The 18,573-nt window shown below is 38.5% G+C and overlaps 4 protein-coding genes and 1 pseudogene across 5 annotated transcripts; 3 read left to right on the top strand and 2 right to left on the bottom strand.

Annotated features, from left to right (window-relative positions):
- The window catches only part of LOC130498750 (probable sugar phosphate/phosphate translocator At1g06470), a 3,338-nt pseudogene extending 247 nt beyond the window's left edge, over positions 1 to 3,091 (bottom strand).
- A 1,321-nt stretch (positions 3,092 to 4,412) lies between these two features.
- On the top strand, positions 4,413 to 6,558 carry LOC130498572 (uncharacterized). The gene is made up of 7 exons (XM_056992041.1): positions 4,413 to 4,576; positions 4,840 to 4,953; positions 5,036 to 5,164; positions 5,250 to 5,463; positions 5,710 to 5,824; positions 5,926 to 6,090; positions 6,286 to 6,558. The coding sequence occupies exons 1-7, from the start codon at positions 4,469 to 4,471 to the stop codon at positions 6,320 to 6,322; spliced, it is 882 nt and encodes a 293-aa protein (XP_056848021.1). The 5' UTR covers positions 4,413 to 4,468; the 3' UTR covers positions 6,323 to 6,558.
- Positions 6,559 to 7,200: 642 nt separating this feature from the next.
- LOC130499119 (ATP-dependent zinc metalloprotease FTSH 8, chloroplastic-like) lies at positions 7,201 to 10,108 on the top strand. 2 transcript variants are annotated; one of them, XM_056993025.1, is made up of 4 exons: positions 7,201 to 7,350; positions 7,727 to 9,219; positions 9,294 to 9,534; positions 9,625 to 10,108. In XM_056993025.1, the coding sequence occupies exons 2-4, from the start codon at positions 7,733 to 7,735 to the stop codon at positions 9,982 to 9,984; spliced, it is 2,088 nt and encodes a 695-aa protein (XP_056849005.1). In that variant the 5' UTR covers positions 7,201 to 7,350; positions 7,727 to 7,732; the 3' UTR covers positions 9,985 to 10,108. The 2 variants fall into 2 exon arrangements, with proteins under 2 accessions (XP_056849005.1, XP_056849006.1); XM_056993026.1 differs by having other exon boundaries at positions 7,202 to 7,350; positions 7,733 to 9,219.
- Positions 10,109 to 10,122: 14 nt separating this feature from the next.
- On the bottom strand, positions 10,123 to 13,671 carry LOC130499118 (probable alpha,alpha-trehalose-phosphate synthase [UDP-forming] 7). Its single transcript, XM_056993023.1, has 5 exons — positions 13,511 to 13,671; positions 11,215 to 13,236; positions 10,849 to 11,122; positions 10,439 to 10,775; positions 10,123 to 10,350 (listed from the first exon to the last, which is right to left on the bottom strand). Exons 2-4 carry the CDS (start codon positions 13,185 to 13,187, stop codon positions 10,464 to 10,466), a joined length of 2,559 nt encoding a protein of 852 aa, XP_056849003.1. The 5' UTR covers positions 13,188 to 13,236; positions 13,511 to 13,671; the 3' UTR covers positions 10,123 to 10,350; positions 10,439 to 10,463.
- A 1,151-nt stretch (positions 13,672 to 14,822) lies between these two features.
- On the top strand, positions 14,823 to 17,244 carry LOC130498408 (delta-9 desaturase-like 5 protein). The gene is made up of 5 exons (XM_056991759.1): positions 14,823 to 15,203; positions 15,342 to 15,482; positions 15,564 to 15,704; positions 15,783 to 15,889; positions 16,837 to 17,244. Exons 1-5 carry the CDS (start codon positions 14,892 to 14,894, stop codon positions 17,033 to 17,035), a joined length of 900 nt encoding a protein of 299 aa, XP_056847739.1. The 5' UTR covers positions 14,823 to 14,891; the 3' UTR covers positions 17,036 to 17,244.
- Positions 17,245 to 18,573: the final 1,329 nt, after the last annotated feature.

Here is an 18,573-nt window from a genome sequence, read left to right as displayed (position 1 = left end):
CGCTATTGTGACGGTTACAGCACTAGTAACCGAAACAAGAATATACTCAGTTAAAACCTGAAACAAAATACTAACTAGTGAGCAAAAGCTAACGTGTTCATTCATAAATAACTATAGTTGTTTAGGAAAATGCTTACATGCAAAAAGCCAATGCTCCACCAAAAAGCATCAAGAAACAAGTTCGAGTAAAAATGCGCTCCATTATCAAAGTATATGGTTTTCTCTAAATTCACTCCATGGATCCAGAAGAGAGAGAAAGAAGACCAGTCACTATAAATCACTGGTGCCACGTAACTAAAATGTGAAGGGATTTTTCAGGCCTAGATAAAGAGAAGAAGTATAGATTTAATTCATGAATGTGACTATAGAACTTAACAACGAAGACAAGAAAACACTAAGAGCAGAACTCACCATAAGGTTTCTTTCTATACATCATGTTGTCATCAGGATGCACCAAAAAAATTGGAAAACAACAACCAAGTGTTTAATACAGAAAGATCCGAGGTATAGTTTTAGAAGAGAATTTAGAAACTGATTTGGATAAAATACCTGCAAAAGAACTTGGGTCATACACCAACGGAAACCGGACATGACAGCAGCGAGCATGACAAAAACGGAAACCCCAAACTCTCAAACTCTGTCTCCTTTGCAAACTGGATGCAAATGAATACAAGTTAACAGTTTTTAGGAAAATTAGAAACTAAGACATGTAGATGGATATTTGGCGAACAGGAAGAAAAAAATGGTTAACGTTGAAAAGACGGAGAATGCATCAAAAATGTACCTGATAACAGCACTCCTGCTGAGATAACTGAAATAATGCCAAAAAGCTTCAGGCTTGGAGACTCCAACCTTACAGAGAGAAACCGTGTCAGAAAACACACAACAAACAAAAATGATAGAATTTCTCCGTAATGAAAATGCAGCAAAAATTCAGTGTGATGTTTGAAAAAAAAATTATCTGTAATGGAAGAATAATGTAAACGAAAGTAGTAGTAGTAGTATGTTTTAGTTCAAGCTATAGAGGTCTACCATGATAAATTTGTTAAGTACAGACCTTCAAGCATGGTTTAAATATCAAGATAAAAAATATAGTTTATGAGTAGAGTACCTGAAGGCAAAAAGCAAACAGAAGAAGAAATATTGGGGCTGCAGATTTGCACTGCAAATGAAAAATAATGTGAATTTCATTAGACAAGTCTAACCTTCTATCACCCACAAATTCCTAACAAGGTGCAAAGACCCTCTACCTATTATCAAATTAAGCAACTAACCATTGTTGCAAAAGTAACCGATATGAAGACCAGTGACTCATTACTCAGATTTATATCCAAAGCAGTTGCAAGTGCTGTTGGTACAACTGTGAAAGGAAAGTCCATGTGGGTCATCGTTCACAGAATTCAAAATATTCAACTCGAAAACTGAAACAAAAAAAAAACTAAATCCACGGGAATGGATAAGGAAATGCTCATTAGCACTTAAAAGTAGAAAAGGAGTTCATAACACATAGTTTAGTTAGTACCTCCTAAGAGAAATAGTCTCTCCATGATATGGCAACATCAGGTGAAATCTTCCCTGACCAAACCAAAGTTCATCTTTGATAAAACGCTTGAATAGAAAAGTGAATGGTATTCATTAACAAGGGAGCAGGAAATTTCCCCAAATCATCTCCTAAGAGAGTTTTGTTGTACCTAGAAAAAAAGCCAACAACTTCAATGATAGATGTAAGGCAATAAAACAAGAGAAGGAGAAAGAGAGTGTCGCAAGAGACATACTTACAGAGTCAAAAATGTGCTGAAAGTATACCATACAAGTATAAAGAAGAGTGTTTTCAGAATGTCAGCGGGAGAGATGGCCTCTGTTGAGGCTTTAGGCAACGTTTCGAGGCTATCACCGGAACTGTAACCAACATCAAAACTGCTGGACTCCTTCCTGGATTCATTTTCAATATCAAAAGGCTCTAAAAACCTCTTCTCTGTCTACATCTCCCTGACTGGATATAACCTCGACGGTGCTACTACCGCGTAGCTGTTTTCTTTGCTCCATCAATAATCTTAAACTCAACAGCCAACCTTTGTGGCTCCCATTCACAGACAACTCTGACAGAGCATGCGATCTAGTACACACAGCCTTTAATCACCCAACAGGGACTCGAAAATTTTATCTTTGACCCAGTGGGCACTCACTATATATACAGATATGTTCTAATGATACAGTCTTCAACTCTCTCTATATGTCCAGCCAGCAGATGAAGTGAATTCAAAGAAGGTATAAACCTCAGTTTTTGGTGAAAATATGAAATGAGGTTTCTCTGGAATCACTTGAAGTTTGACCTAAATTCACAAACAGAAGCATAAGCAATCACAAGAGCCGCATTTTCAAACAAGCAAAGGCAAGCTCCTAACACGCTGATGCAAAGATTCAAACACAGGATCTTCCAACCAAACGAAAAGCCATGTTTTTTTTTCCCTCAGATCAGATAAGAAGCAAAAGACTTTACAAAAAGATAATTTTTTTGAATACTTTGGCATATCAATAAGGGGACAAAATAAGTGAATAACTAGAGATGCCACATTAACGAAGAAGAAAGATAACAAGCTGCTGCTTCAAGTACAGATTAATATTAAGCAATAACGACATCAAGAAAGCTACTACGTCACTAGAATCTAGAAAAAACAAACAAATCTGAGTTTCGATTTAGCTCAATGAGATTTAAACTCTGACCAATTCCAAATCAGGGGAAAGCTCAATGATTCCGAGCTCAATAAAATTCAAGGCATTGATGAAAAGATAAATCCTCACAATCTGGATCAGGAATGAGCTAAAAAAAAAGAGGTCACAGATTCGAATCTCGCATAGAAGATGAAATTAGGAAGAGAGAGAGAGAGACCTACGAGGAGGGAGAGAAGTGGGGCGTGGTTGGATCTGATCGGAACGTAGGAGCTGCTTGTAGCTAAGCTTTGTGTGTTTTCAACTTTTGATTGATTTTTTTGTTGAGTCGCAACCGACGACGATGGTTGTTGGAGTTTGATGCATTTTTACGGAAACTATTACCGCTGCTCCGACTCTGTTATGACAATGCAACTTGCGTTACCTTTGCTGACAATATACTATTCTTGTCGATAAGAAACTTTATAATATATTTTTTTATAAATTTAATGGACTTCTAAAAGTATTATTCGTCTTTTAGAATTGAATGTACATTAATAGTTTTATAAATTAATAACACTATGGTAATTTATTAATTTATAAAATTATTAATTTACAAAACTTTATTTTTTTTAGATTTTTACCAATTACAAATTAATCAGATTTAAAAAAAAATTTATAATATTATATTATTATTGGTATTTCATATAACTTAAGTGTTGTTTTAAATATAAATTTACTAAACACTATCAAAATATATTGAATTTAAGAAAAAACTGAGATGAACTATATTCTAAATATAAAAATAAATAATTTTTTTTGCTTATGTTTACATAAATTGTATATACAAATTACTAATTTATAATTTTAATAAGAATATATATTTTATATATGATTTTCTAAACTGTTATAAATTTATTATCTTATCGATTCATATCATATTTTAAAACAGATCTAATTTAGGATTAAAATTTATTAATTTATCGAATATTAATTTATAAAATTTATACGGTATAAAAAATTTTAGCTTGGTCTTGTTTGGATTTTTATTTTTGTTCTTTTGAGGTTTTTTATTCTGTTTGGAGTTTTCATACAAAACGAAATTTATCAGTTTAATTAGTGTGGCAAAGCATATAATTATAGGTTGCTTAATGGTTTGGTTTCAGGTCGTTTTGAGTAACAAACATTACAAGCAAAATATTAATTGCTTTCTTCCGTACAATCAGTATTGATTTTAGTTGAATTGTCATTCTGTCTAGCTAGTAGTATGATTGGATTAAATTTTTAAAAAAATAAAATTATCTGGCGAAAGTCCGAAATAACGTGTCATGGTCAGTCTGGTCATGGTAATATCCACATCTTTACTTATATTGAAGGTTGTATGCTTTACTGAATGACAATTCATCTGTACTATGATCACTTTTTTCTACGATACATAATGACACACGACAATAAGTCGTTCCCATATGTATGTATGTGAATGAGAGAGATCCATTATTTTGGTTGATTGATAAGTCGTTCCCATATGTATGTATGTGAATGAGAGAGATCCATTATTTTGGTTGATTGATACTTACTAGTCATAGAAATTTACCGCTGAGAGATTTCTTATTCACTGTATTTCTCAAAACGGGTCGTTGTCTTTGATGTCTAGTCTAATCAAATACCCACAGGCCCATCAAATCAATCCCCACAAGCCCACCACACTGAGAAGATATTTTCGAATGACGCGCGCAAAGTTAAAGCCACACACATTTATTTTTTCTCATCCTTTTGTTCACTCAGCTCATCCGAAAAAACCAGAGAGATAGAGAGAGATATGGAGCTCGATTCCATCACCGCTAGGCGCAGACTCGCTACCGTCGCCGCTCACTTCCCCTCAGCAACCAACGATCCCATCTCTGCGGCGCCGTCTCTCGTCCCCTTGGTAAGAATCTGGCGATTTTTTGGAATTAGGCTTTCTGGATATGCTTATCCTAGGGGGTTTTAGCTTTGTTGGACTCGTGAGGTGCTTTTATCTGATCTATGATCGGATGTAGAACGATCTCGATTCTCGATGTAGTAGTAGAACGATCTCGAGCCAACCACTGCTTTGCTGATTATGATTTTCTTTGATCTGCCTCAGATAGTTTGCTTTCGCTTCTTTCGTTTTTTGATTTATAAATTCTCTTTTTGTTTGTCATGCCTCAGAATTGTAGTAGCAGTTTGAACTCTGTCATCAGAAGTTGTGACAATAAAATCGCTTTTGCTCGGCAAGCATCTTCTGAACAAGGCTTCTTTATGAGGCAGGCTTCCCCTGACCAGGTACCCCAACTTCCCTTCTGATCTTTGTGAAGCTGAGATGCACATATAGTTTTGTTCACTCGTTTCTCTTGTCTTTGTTCAGTTTATACCTCAGTCTAGCGGCATCACTTTGAAGAACTCTGTCATTAGAAGAGGTGACAGCAGGCTCTATTTTTCTCGTCAAGCTTCTTCTGCACAGGGTCTTTTCATGAGGCAAGCTTCCACTGATGAGGTACCATATATAAAATCCTTCTTGTCTGGTGATTGAAATTGCAAATGATCCTATACTTTCTTTGAAAAGAAATTTAATTTTGCAGAGGACCATACCACAGGACGCTGCATCTACCAAGACGAATGGATTCCCTTCTTCTACAGAACAACCTTTGGTTTCCAGACCTGAGTACGCCTCGCCACATTTTTCCAAGCCCGCTGCAAAAGAAGACTTCTTTGTTTTGCCTGATTTGCTAAACCAGCCAAAGGAAAACTTGGAAAAGCCATATAACCCTGACCTTCCTAAGTTAGCCAATCCAGGTACGCATACAACTAAGCATAGGATACACTACTTTTTATCCTATAATCTGATACATTTCTGTAGAACTCAATGTTTTCTTATACTGCAAACACACAATTGTTCTATCTAATAACTAGCAAAAGTGTTTTGACATCGACCTGAATCTACTACAGCCAAAAATACAGACTCTAGCAACCCTACTTCAACCAAACACATTATTCATCGAAAAACATGGGAACTAATACAAGCATGCTTTCTTTTTGCAGGGACTGTCTGGTCTCCGAGTTTGAATGTTGCAGAATATGAGCATAACTATGTCGTGGCAGTAGAGCTACCAGGGGCCAGTATCAATGATATAAGAGTGGAGGTTGACAACATAAAGTAACTAAAACTCATCCTCACACATCTTTTCAATTTGTTCCCATCACACACACACACACACACTTGTATGCATTAGGTAACAAATCGTGCTACCACTGCAGCTTGACTGTGACAGGGAGACGCACAGCTGTCTGTCAAAAAGCTGATGCAGGCACCAAAGGTTCAATCTGTGGGTATCACAAGCAAGAAATACTACAAGGACCTTTCAAAGTTTCCTGGCCACTACCCAGCAACGTGAACAAGGATAACGTTTCTGCTGAATTTATGTAAGTAGAAACTGTACTTCTCTATAACCCAGCATTATGACTAGCTGTTTTAGCTAGTACACACCTCAAAAAGTAGTGCTTACAGATTCCAGTTTTAGTTCTTAGTACAAGTTACTAGCTTATATAAAGTTATCTAGAACTTGTCTAGTTTCATAGAGAGCACTAATACCAATTATATAATTGCATGTGGAGCAGGGATGGGCTTCTGAGAATAGTGATTCCAAAGCTTTGAGGGATCATTATACGTAAACGGTAAACAATATGTGTATAAAATAATGTTGTTTGTGTGGATGAAGAGAAAGAAAAGCAAAAACTGATGAGTGATATGTAAAATAGTATGGTGTTTATATATACAGACTGCAGACAGGCATGCTCAGTTAATAGAGTCAGCCATGTAAACAATCCATAAGTTTGTAAGAAAGAAAAATAACGTTTTTGATATTAATACAAAAAGCCAGAAAAATGAAATTCTCAATTCTATGATATGTATCTAGTAGTCCTAAAGCTGGAAAATTTGAATCTAGCATTATTGTCGTAGATAGCAGCATGTTGTTCCTGACCAACACTACAACGACATTGTATTTGTAGTTTCTTTAACTGCATAAGCGTTGAAGTATGACAAATTGTCAATACAAGATAACCTCTGGCGCTTCGGTGTTTTGCATGACTAATCCCGACCACAGAGATAAAGCTTTGACTAGAGAAAATTTGATCAGTCATTATTGTGTACTTTGGATGCTATGTCGGCAAAGATGTTATTAGACACTATCCAAACTCAATACGTTTTCTTTCTTTCTTTGGGATTTTGCCTTGTTGCGAAATGATGCATGGGGCCTTCCTTGTGCTACTAAAACTCTCTTCTTTTTGGTTAATTATACATGTTCTTGACTTCTAGAATAAAAATTATATCTCTGAGATGCATATTGTTCTTAACCTTTTATATAATTCAGTTCAATTTTACAAGATACTTTGTGTTTACTTAGAGATTAGATGGAAACAATAGATTTTCAGTCTTGAATATTTTTGTAATGATGGCAACAAAATATAATTTTTATTCTAAAAATATATATATATATTGTAATTGTTTCTATTTTATGCAAAATGAAACCAGCCACTTACAGGAAGACACGTAAGAAGTTGGGAAACCACATCTATTTTTCTTCAAAAAAATTCCAAGTCTTACTAGTTCTCTTCTGAAACCGAACACAATAATCGTCTTTCACATTAGCTTCTTCTTCTTCGTCTGTCGAATATCCACAGGTATGATTCTCTTCACTCATCTCCAGTAATCTCAAGCAGCTCTCTTCGGCTGTCTTTGCTCTGACTCTGTGTACTATAGCTAGTCCAATCTTGTCGATTCGAGTTTTTCTCTCTCTTAATTAACTTGTCAGAATTTTCTATCGAGTTTGGAGGGATATTGTGTGACACTTAATTAGTGTCTATTCTGATAGATTTTTATATCTGTTTCTATGCATCGCTAATGGTTACTCCATGTTGATTATACTGTTACTATAAACTTGCATGTTCAATTCAATCTGTTCTTCTTCCTTTGGATCTCGTGTTGTTTTTTCACTCCTTAGCTTGTAATCGTGTCTTAAACTGTTTTCACTGTTCTTATTGTTGAATTGATGTATAGTTTCAGATGGCTTCTTCATCGGCTTGTCTTCTCGGGAGCGGACTATCAACTAAACAAAGGTCTAAACAGTTTAGAATCTCCTCAACGTCTGCTTCAGTTAACAGGACATCAAAAGTTACTGTTGTGAAGGCTACTTTGGATGTGAACAAACACCAAGCAAGAAGAGGTTTCTTTAAGCTTTTACTCGGAAACGCAGCAGCTGCTGGAGTGAGTTTGCTTGGAACTGAGAAAGCAAATGCAGCAGATGAACAAGAGGTTTCTTCGTCTAGGATGTCTTATTCTAGGTTCCTCGAGTATTTAGACAAAGGGAGAGTTAACAAAGTAGATTTGTATGAGAATGGGACTATAGCCATTGTAGAAGCTGTTTCTCCTGAGCTTGGTAATAGGATCCAGCGTGTACGCGTGCAGCTACCGGGGTTGAGTCAGGAGCTTCTCCAGAAGCTGAGGGCGAAGAATATCGATTTCGCAGCGCATAGTGATCAGGAAGACCAAGGCTCTCCTCCGTTGCTCAACTTGATTGGGAACCTCGCTTTCCCTGTGATTCTCATTGGTGGTTTGTTCCTTCTCTCGAGACGGTCTTCCGGTGGAATGGGCGGTGGTCCTGGTGGTGGTCCAGGCTTCCCGCTTCAGATCGGTCAGTCCAAAGCCAAGTTCCAGATGGAGCCAAACACTGGTGTGACTTTCGACGACGTTGCTGGAGTTGATGAAGCCAAGCAGGATTTCATGGAAGTGGTGGAGTTTCTGAAGAAGCCTGAGAGGTTCACTGCGGTTGGTGCTCGGATCCCGAAAGGTGTCCTCCTCGTTGGTCCTCCTGGTACTGGTAAAACTCTGTTAGCAAAGGCCATTGCTGGTGAAGCTGGTGTGCCTTTCTTCTCCATCTCTGGTTCTGAGTTTGTTGAGATGTTTGTGGGTGTTGGTGCTTCGAGGGTCCGTGATCTTTTCAAAAAGGCCAAGGAGAATGCTCCGTGCATTGTCTTCGTGGACGAGATAGATGCTGTTGGTAGGCAGAGAGGGACTGGGATCGGTGGAGGGAATGATGAGAGAGAGCAGACGCTTAATCAGCTCTTGACTGAGATGGATGGGTTTGAGGGTAACACTGGTGTTATTGTGGTTGCTGCAACCAACAGAGCTGATATTCTTGACTCCGCGTTGCTGAGACCGGGGCGGTTTGACCGGCAGGTGTCTGTTGACGTTCCTGACGTCAAGGGGAGAACAGATATACTCAAGGTTCACTCAGGGAACAAGAAGTTTGAGAATGGTGTTTCGCTTGAAGTAATAGCTATGAGAACGCCTGGATTTAGCGGAGCTGATCTTGCAAACCTCTTGAACGAGGCGGCTATATTGGCTGGACGACGTGGAAAGACGGCGATATCATCGAAAGAGATTGATGACTCTATTGATAGAATTGTAGCTGGGATGGAAGGAACTGTCATGACAGATGGGAAGAGCAAAAGCTTGGTTGCTTACCATGAAGTTGGCCATGCCGTCTGTGGGTAAGTCAGAATCAGATCAGTACCATGTGCGTGTGCGTTATCTAGAGTTGATTCTTTTTATTTTGTTCTTGCAGAACATTGACTCCAGGACACGATGCTGTTCAAAAGGTCACGTTGATACCAAGAGGACAAGCGAGAGGTTTGACTTGGTTCATTCCCTCAGATGATCCAACTCTGATCTCAAAACAGCAACTGTTTGCAAGAATTGTTGGTGGACTCGGTGGTAGAGCTGCTGAAGAAGTTATCTTTGGTGAGGCTGAGGTGACAACTGGCGCAGTTGGTGACTTGCAACAGATCACCGGTTTGGCTAAGCAGGTATCTATCTATCTATCTATCTATCTATCTACAACAGTCCCCGCTTTAAGTTTTCTTCTGTTAGCCATCATGATGTTATATTTTTTGCAGATGGTTACAACATATGGGATGTCTGAAATTGGACCATGGTCGCTAATGGACTCATCAGCTCAAAGCGATGTCATAATGAGGATGATGGCAAGAAACTCCATGTCTGAGAAGCTTGCAAATGACATCGATTCAGCGGTGAAGGCCCTATCAGACAAAGCATACGAGATAGCTTTGGGACACATAAGGAACAATCGTGAAGCCATGGACAAGATTGTTGAAGTACTTCTCGAGAAAGAGACTATGTCAGGCGATGAGTTCCGAGCAATCCTATCAGAATTTTCAGAAATTCCACCTGAGAACCGTGTTGCTTCTTCCTCATCGTCATCGTCAACATCAACACCAACACCAGCTTCTGTTTGAGTAAAAGAGACCTTGTGTATATCCTAAAGATACTACTTCCCATACTGTGTGACAAGTATGTTTAGTTTGGAGTATATAGACGAACTCAGTTATATATATAAAAGGAAAGTTTACTTAACAAAAACTACACAAGAGAAAGAAGCAAAGAAAAAATGTATAATTAAAAATTCTCAACAAATGATGTGTCCACGCAAGCTATCTAAATCTTTGCAAAACATTTTTTCACAGTTCCAATAAACACCCGAATCCAACAATTCATAGTTTCTCAAGATCATCCAATTACAATAACAAATAGGTAATAATATTAGAAGAAGAAAAAAAAAAGCAAAGATCAGGAAATGCTGTTTTGCTTGTTACTTCAACATCCTGCAAAGAAAGATAAACAAAGCTTCACATCACCACCATTTCTTTCTGAGCAAAATAGAACTGAAACTGAGATCATAAAGGACAAAACCTTGCTAAGGACTCTGGTTTGGAAATCAAAGGGCTTCATCGAGTTCACGCATATTGAAGTTTGCAGCCTCTGATGCTTCAGCTAGAGATTCAAGCATGCTTGTCACTTCCATAGTATCGTCCAAATAATATTTAGCCTTGCTTGGCTTTTGCCCAACTGTGCATGCAAAGACGAGCGCATTGTCACAGAGCAATCTTTTCGACATGGCATTACCAATCGCTTCAAACATGTCCTCGTCGGATCTGTCATCTCCAATACATAGCACGAAATCAACTGGCTTTCCTTTGTCATCCATTGATGAAAATATCTTCTCTGCCACTGATCCTTTGCTCACTCCCTATATAAAAACATGAATTTGAGTGCCATGAAATAGAATACGAAAACCATCACATTAAACGAAAATCACTTACCTGAGGCTTGACTTCTACGATGTAGTGGCCGCTTTTGACTGCAACAGGCTCATTAGCTAAAACACTCTCTAAATGCTCCAACATTTCCTTTGCTTGCAAAGAACCAAAGCCAGAATCCGCATCCCTATATTGCCAAACCAGAGCACTGTCTTTAATTTCGATAGAAGAGCCATCCGTTGCTTCAGTGTACTGTTTCATTACAGGTTCCACGATCTGCATCCAACCAAAATCACAGCTCTGACCACATGTTTCCCATTCTTTGTTCCCTGGCCACCTATGAATACAAAGGCAATGTTATTAACACTGAAGGAGAATAATTATAACTACTTTTTTAAAATAAAAAAAAAAACAAGAGAAGGATTCTACTTTAAGAAGTATCCATGCTCAGCTGCAATTCCAATGTTTTCGCATGGAGAAAACCATTTGCCTAAGCTTTCCCTTCCTCTTCCGCTGACAATGAAAATCGAATTCTTCTTGTCCTCACAAAGCTCATTCAAGAATTTAAGAACTTCCTGGCTGGGAGCTTTATTGATGGAGTTCTGAGGCATCAAAGTGCCATCATAATCCAACAGTATCGCTCTGCTTTTCGCCCTTTTGTAGTCCGACACAATGCACGGTATTGAAAGCTTTCTAAAGTTAGGATCCAAGGCCACAACTCTGAAACCAAAACTGATCCCCATCCCCCAACACCTCTTCTTGAAATGGTCCACGCATATCCTCTCCAGGTCTTGCAGGAAACTCCTCGACCAAAACGCAACGTCGTGAGTACTAACATACCGGAAGTGTTTCTCATGCCTGAGCTGTTTCTCGGGATCACGCATCGAGAGGGCCTCGTTTAGAGCTTCTCCCGTCGCTTCCACGTTCCACGGGTTCACCCTTATAGCCCCACTGAGCGAAGGAGAGCATCCAATAAACTCAGACGCAACCAACATACTCTTCTTTGGACCATTAAAATCTGATTCAGACCCGAGCAGACCCTGTCTGCACACTATATATTCATAGGGTGTAAGGTTCATACCATCTCTAACAGCTGTAACGACTACACACTCAGCGATATGGTAATAAGCAATGATCTCATTTATCGACACCGGAGTATCAATATATACGATGGGCTGGTATCCAGGCTTCCCAAACTCTTCATTGATCCTCTTGCAGCTTCCTTCAATCTCACCGCGTATCTCGTCTATATCAATACCTTTACCCCTAGCAGGATTCACAATCTGAACCAATACAGCCCTTCCCCTCCAATTAGAGTGCTGATTAAGCATTTGCTCCATCGCTAGAAGCTTCAAGTTTATACCTTTGAAGATATCCATGTCATCAATACCAAGCAGCACTGTTTTACCTTCGTAACGCTTCCTAAGCTCCATCACCTTACCTTCCTCCTCTGAGTATCTCATCACAGACTGAATCCGACCCATGTTGATCCCCACCGGCATGATCTTTATCCCCACCGTCCTACCGTAATACTCCAGACCAATGTATCCTCTCTTAGACTGGTACTCAAGACCCAACATTCTACTACAGCAAGTGAGGAAGTGACGAGCGTAATCAAACGTGTGGAAACCGATAAGGTCACTGTTCAGCAGCGCCTTGAGGATCTCTTCACGGACAGGAAGAGACCTGTATATCTCGGAAGAAGGGAACGGACTATGGAGGAAGAAACCCATCCTAATCCGGTTAAACCGTCTCCTCAGAAACGTAGGCAAGACCATCAAATGGTAGTCATGAATCCAAACATAATCATCATCAGGGTTTATAACCTCGATAACTTTCTGGAAGAAGAGCTTGTTCGTCGCCACGTAAGCCTCCCAAAGCGACCTATCAAACCTCGTGCCGTGATCAGCCGTAAAGGGAAGCATGTAATGGAATAACGGCCATAACTGCCTCTTGCAGAAGCCGTCGTAGAACTTAGACTGCAAATCAGGCGGGAGAAAAGTAGGAACGCATTTGAACTTATCCAAGAGTATCTGCGCCACGTCGTCCTGCTCATACGAATCGACGTCAACGCTCAAGGAGCCAACGTACAGCACCTCCATATCCTCAGGCAAACCGTCTTTGAGCTGGAGATACAAAGCGTCTTGATCCCAGGCGAAGCTCCAGCTCCCGTTTCGTCTCTCGGCCTTCAAGGGGAGACGATTAGCGACGATGATCATCCTATCGGAGGAGACGGAGGAGGGGTTGTCTGAGGAGACGCTGTAGGCTTGATCGTCATCGAACTCGGAGACGTTGCCGGGGACTGTCATGACCCTGGGGAGACGCCTTCGCGGCTCTCTCCCCATTACAGGGAAGTTCCCTGAAGCCAAGTCTAAGAGATTCGTGTACGACCTAGATATCATACTTCTTCTTCTGCTTTGTCTCCAAATTGGCAACACTGATTCAATAAATCTGAAATTAAGAAAAATCAAAACTTTGTCAGTTATTTGGATACCCATTAACCCTAATCGAGAGCTGGAATCAAAATTTGGGCGCAAAAAAAATTAAAAATTAAAAATCAAACGAATTTGACTCATTTCATCTATCATCGAAGAGCAAGATCTGTGAGATAACAACCTAACAGCTAAGAGGGGAATCTAAATCGGAGGGATCCGATCCCCAAATTCAGCAAGGACCCAGAAAGAAAAGACGAAATCGAGAATCAATTTGGATTTCGAAACCCCACCTTCTTTCGTTCCTTCGTAGATTGAAGAATATGTTAGCTCTGTGACAGAGAGAGAGAGAGAGAAAGGTTGTGAGAAACAGAAGAAGGGGGATGAGAATCAGAAGAGGAAGATACGAGTCGAGAGATGAGAAATGAGAGATGATACGTTTCTCGTATACTACTACTTTCACCACCGAACCATATACACACCAAGGAAAGAAACAGGCTTAATGCTAGCAAAGCCCATTAATAGTTAAATGAGGCCCATGATCTGCTTCTGTCCTGAATCGTTGGATCCTTCTTTGAAATGCAAATGAGGCCCGGCCCAAATGATATAACAGCTGCTTTCTCCTGAATCCCAACGTTGGACCTGCTTTGAAATGCTCCTGAAACGTCGTCTTCTTCAAGCTCCCAAGGTAGGGACTACGGATTAAATCAACCTGTCCCCCCAATCTATTTTTCAGTTCACAATCAATTGTAACGAATATGTTTTTGTGAGAAACTATGTACATTCATGATAGCACTAATATCTTTAGCAACATAATTTGCATATTTTAACGAATATAGTTTTTTTTTATCATGAAAGATTGAGATACATCAAATATTTTGAGATTTCTGAGTTTAGTAATTCAATACGATTTATATCATTGCTAAGTGGTATAATCTTGGGTCAAAATTGAAACTATGGTACAAGTAATTTACTGCTCTACTATTTTTTTCCAACATTACTATAAATATATAAGTACATTATAGAAAGAATATGTTCATTGTTGTGTACGATTACTTTTCACCTGTTCCAACATAATCTTCAGGTAATTAAATAGAAAAATCATTGTTAGATACAACCACAATAGACAGAATACCAGATTATAAGTCGGGATAGCCTATGTACGTTTTTGACTTGACATATAGACGTATTAAGAAACTTGGTAAACCAAATAGCATTGGCAGTTTGCAGTGGGATTGCTTAGTTAAGGGGTATTAGTATTTTAAGATTTAGTGTTTATGATTTAGATTTATAATTTATCCAAAGGTTTAAAAACATAATATAATTTGATAAATATTTTATTTTATTGTTTAAAATTTTTTGAATATGAAATAACAGAAATAGCATTGACAGTTTGCAATGGATTGCTTAGTTAGATCCCTCATTTGGAGATAAATCCAATTTAAGTGTTAGCTGGCGAGTAGATAGTAAGTAGTAAACAAGTGCTGCTGCTATGATATTAATGTAGATGGAGAGCATTAAAGAAGAGTTGGTGAGCTGCATTTACCAAGGTGGACCACGACGCAACAGCATTAGCCCTTGTATATATACCCATATCTGTTCACTCTTATGTTCATACAACTTGTAAGTTTTAACTAAAACAAGCTAAGTGCAATATTATTCCTCACGCCCGAGATGTGTAATCCCACTAAAGACAATGTCTCTAGCCAAAGCGGTTTCGTGCGTAAGGAAAAGAGAGCTTATTTTCAGAGATATTGGACGTGGGCCGATGTAGCAAGAGCGCTAACCGTTACGATTGTTCACTTTTTGTGTCTCCTGGCGCCATTATACTACAAATGGGAAGCGTTACGGTTCGGTTTGATTCTCGTCTCAGTGACTAACCTGCTCATCACATTCTCGTACCACAGGAACTTGGCTCATCGGAGCTTTAAACTCCCAAAGTGGCTTGAATATCCTATTGCTTACGCTGCTGTTTTCGCTCTTCAGGTCAAAACCGGTTTATTATCTATTTATTTAGTCAATCAAAACCGATTTAGATAAGTGATATCAGCTAATAAGTATCATACTTCTTATTTTATTTTTATATATCATTATGTTTATAAATTTTATTTTTATTATATCCAGGGTGATCCATTGGATTGGGTGAGCATACATAGGTTCCACCACCAGTTCACAGATTCAGATCGAGACCCACATAGCCCTAAGGAAGGATTTTTGTTCAGCCATGTCATGTGGATATTTGACACACTTTATATAAAATATAAGGTAACGTATACGTTATCTCATATATTTCTTCTAGTTAATATGACATGATGTTGTTTGTAACATTGCGAGTTAATCTAACAGTGTGGTGGACGTAACAACGTGATGGACTTGAAGCAGCAATGGTTCTATAGGTTTCTACGCAAGACGATTGGTTTCCACGTCTTAATGTTTTGGACCGTTCTCTATCTCTACGGTGGTTTACCTTACCTTACTTGCGGCGGGGTAACTAGTTCTTTTATCCAATATTCGAAATTTGATAAAACTATTAGTTATGAATATTTTGGTAATATTTTCTGACAGGGCGTTGGAGGTGTGCTAGGGTATCACGTGACATGGCTTGTAAACTCAGCATGCCATATTTGTGGTTCGAGGTCGTGGAAAACTAAAGACACATCTCGTAATGTTTGGTAATATAATATTTACTCATATATATTATTAATTCAACTAACTTATCACACTAAGAACATCAAATCGGACGGGTGAACCAAAAAATTATCACACATCGAGTACTATAGTATTGCATGAGAATCAGATAACCTAGAGAAACTAATCATAAAATGAAAAGGAAAAGCTAAGAAACTTTGTTTTATTATGTGCATATCCTTATATATATTGTTAACTACTAAGAACAATATTTAGGTTCACCTCTAAGGTGAACTTTTTAAATTCACCTTACTTATATTAACCAATCAAATCGTTACATAGGATTAGTGACAAAAAATATTAAATACATTTTTAAAAAGCCAAAAAATCTTTTAAATGTTAATTTTAACAAAATTAATAACACAAACTATACCCTAAATCCAAACCGTAATCCTAAACCCAAATTCTATACCCTAAACCCAAACCCTAAACCCAAACCCTAAACCCTCTAAACCCGAACTCTATACCCAAAAATCAAACGCTAAATTCTAAATCTAAACTGTAAATTCTAAACCCAAGGGTTTGGGTTTAGAGCTTCGTCTTAGGGTATATGGTTTGATTTTAGGGTATAGGGTTTGGGTTTAGTGTTTGGGTTTAGGATATAGAATTTTATTTTAGGGTATAGAGTCTAGAGTTTAGAGTATATGATTTGGGTTTAGGGTTTAGGATTTGGGTTTAGGGTATAGGGTTTAGGTTTAGGGTTACGGTTTGGATTTAGAGTTTAGTTTGCGGTATTAGTTTTGTTAAAATTGACATTTAAAAGATTTTTTGGCTTTTAAAAAATGTATTTAATATTTTTTTGTCATTAATCCTATGTGGCAATTTAATTAGCTAATAGAAGTGAGGTGAATCTAAAAAGTTCAACCCAGGGGTGAACCTAAGTATTGTTCCTACTAAAATATGATTTGATTATCTTGTGACTATAATGAAGGTGGCTAAGCTTATTTACGATGGGAGAGAGTTGGCACAACAACCACCACGCGTTTCAGTCATCGGCGAGGCAAGGATTGGAGTGGTGGCAGATAGATATCACTTGGTACCTCATTCGACTACTTGAGGTTTTCGGATTAGCCACCGATGTGAAATTGCCTTCGGAATACCAAAAACAGAAGTTGGCTCTCGCTGGTTGATGTTATTTCAAGATTTGAGTTATTCACATGAGAAACAAGGCAGAAATTTATTTAAAGAGTAATCTAAGTTATATAGTAAAAACGATTAGAATTACAGTATTCATATAAGTTGAGAATAAACTTATTTTCGAGATTATGGTTGTTTTCCAAAACAGGTGAATGTTTACTTCTGTCTTAATAGTAGACTTAAAAATGTCTTTTATCAAGTACTATATTCTTAAAAATATTAGTTTGATGTTTGTTTTTAAATAAATATTTGCATCTTGTTTAGTCTCCATCTCCAAGTGTACGAATAATCAAATCTAGGAGCAAGTCATTTCAGAGAAATTAATCAATCAAAAATTCGAAATTAACGAGCAATAAAGTCTAGTTATACGATACTCCGTGGAATGCCTCACCAAGTCACGTGCGTGCTTCTTCCATATCAATTGTCACCAACATCGAGACGTCAATTATCCGTCTAAACTCGTACAGATCCGAATTTGTCAGAAAGTATCAATCGACTAAATTATACACAGATTAATTGTTAAAGAAAAGGTGAATAACACTACGTACATTTATTTGTTCAGAGACAAAAACCAATAAAAGTTACTCCACATCAAGATATTATTTAACCCCCAAAAATCAAAGGCTTCGAAGTTATATATTGTAAGCAATGTAGAAAACATTATAGGCACTCATCAGACGGATATATAGCATCAACATGCATTTCTTAAATAAATAGTACAACTATATCTGTATAAAAATTGCTTAATTTCAGGATTAATTAGTTTAATTCTTTAATGTCTTTAACATCTTCATCTGTGTAAATATTCATTCCTTACATATAAACACATGCTTTTTAGTCTATGCAAAAACGGCTCTTTTTCTCTCTCCTAGGCGAAAAATTGGCGATCCCCTTTTCTACAGTGCCGACCTCCGCATCTCACCGACGGCTCATCCGGAGTCGTCTCCTCAACCAGCTCTCCACTCCATCTCCGCCGGCGGGGATGAAGAAGAAGAAACCCAAGATCTCCTCGGCCAAATCACCGGCAAAATCCAAGGAAATTGCTCCGTCGATTTCGCCTCCGACGCGTGACCCGGCTTCGCCTCCGCTGGATTCGTCCAGGTCATCGTCTCCTCCTTCCATGAAAGCCTCTCTCCCTGACTCGATGAAGGATTTAGATGCACAAATCGGCTCTGTAGCCGACGAGGTTGCTCATCCTTCGATCGTTTCTGAAGATGTGGTCCCTGTTCCTCCGTCAAGCGAGAAAGAGATCGTCGTGGCTACGACAGATCCATCTCCTGATACTGAGGTCTCTGGACAGATTGCAGAGCAAACTAGTGAGACAGAGATCGTCGTTTCAGCGACAGATCCATCTCAAATCGCTACCTCCCCAGTTGAAACTACTATTGAGTCGAGTTCAGGCGACGCGCCTTTGTGCTCCTCTGATGTTGGGTTGACAAGAGACGTTACCCAGAAAGTTATGACACCCCGAGTTCAAGGCGAGCTTCCACTTTCTGCGACTGCAAGTGAAGAACAAGCATGCTCGAAATCG

The sequence above is a fragment of the Raphanus sativus genome, chromosome 8 (genome assembly GCF_000801105.2).
Source record: "Raphanus sativus cultivar WK10039 chromosome 8, ASM80110v3, whole genome shotgun sequence".
NCBI classification, from domain to species: domain Eukaryota; kingdom Viridiplantae; phylum Streptophyta; class Magnoliopsida; order Brassicales; family Brassicaceae; genus Raphanus; species Raphanus sativus.
Note: the sequence above shows the minus strand (reverse complement) of the source record. Positions and strands in the feature narration are given on the sequence as shown.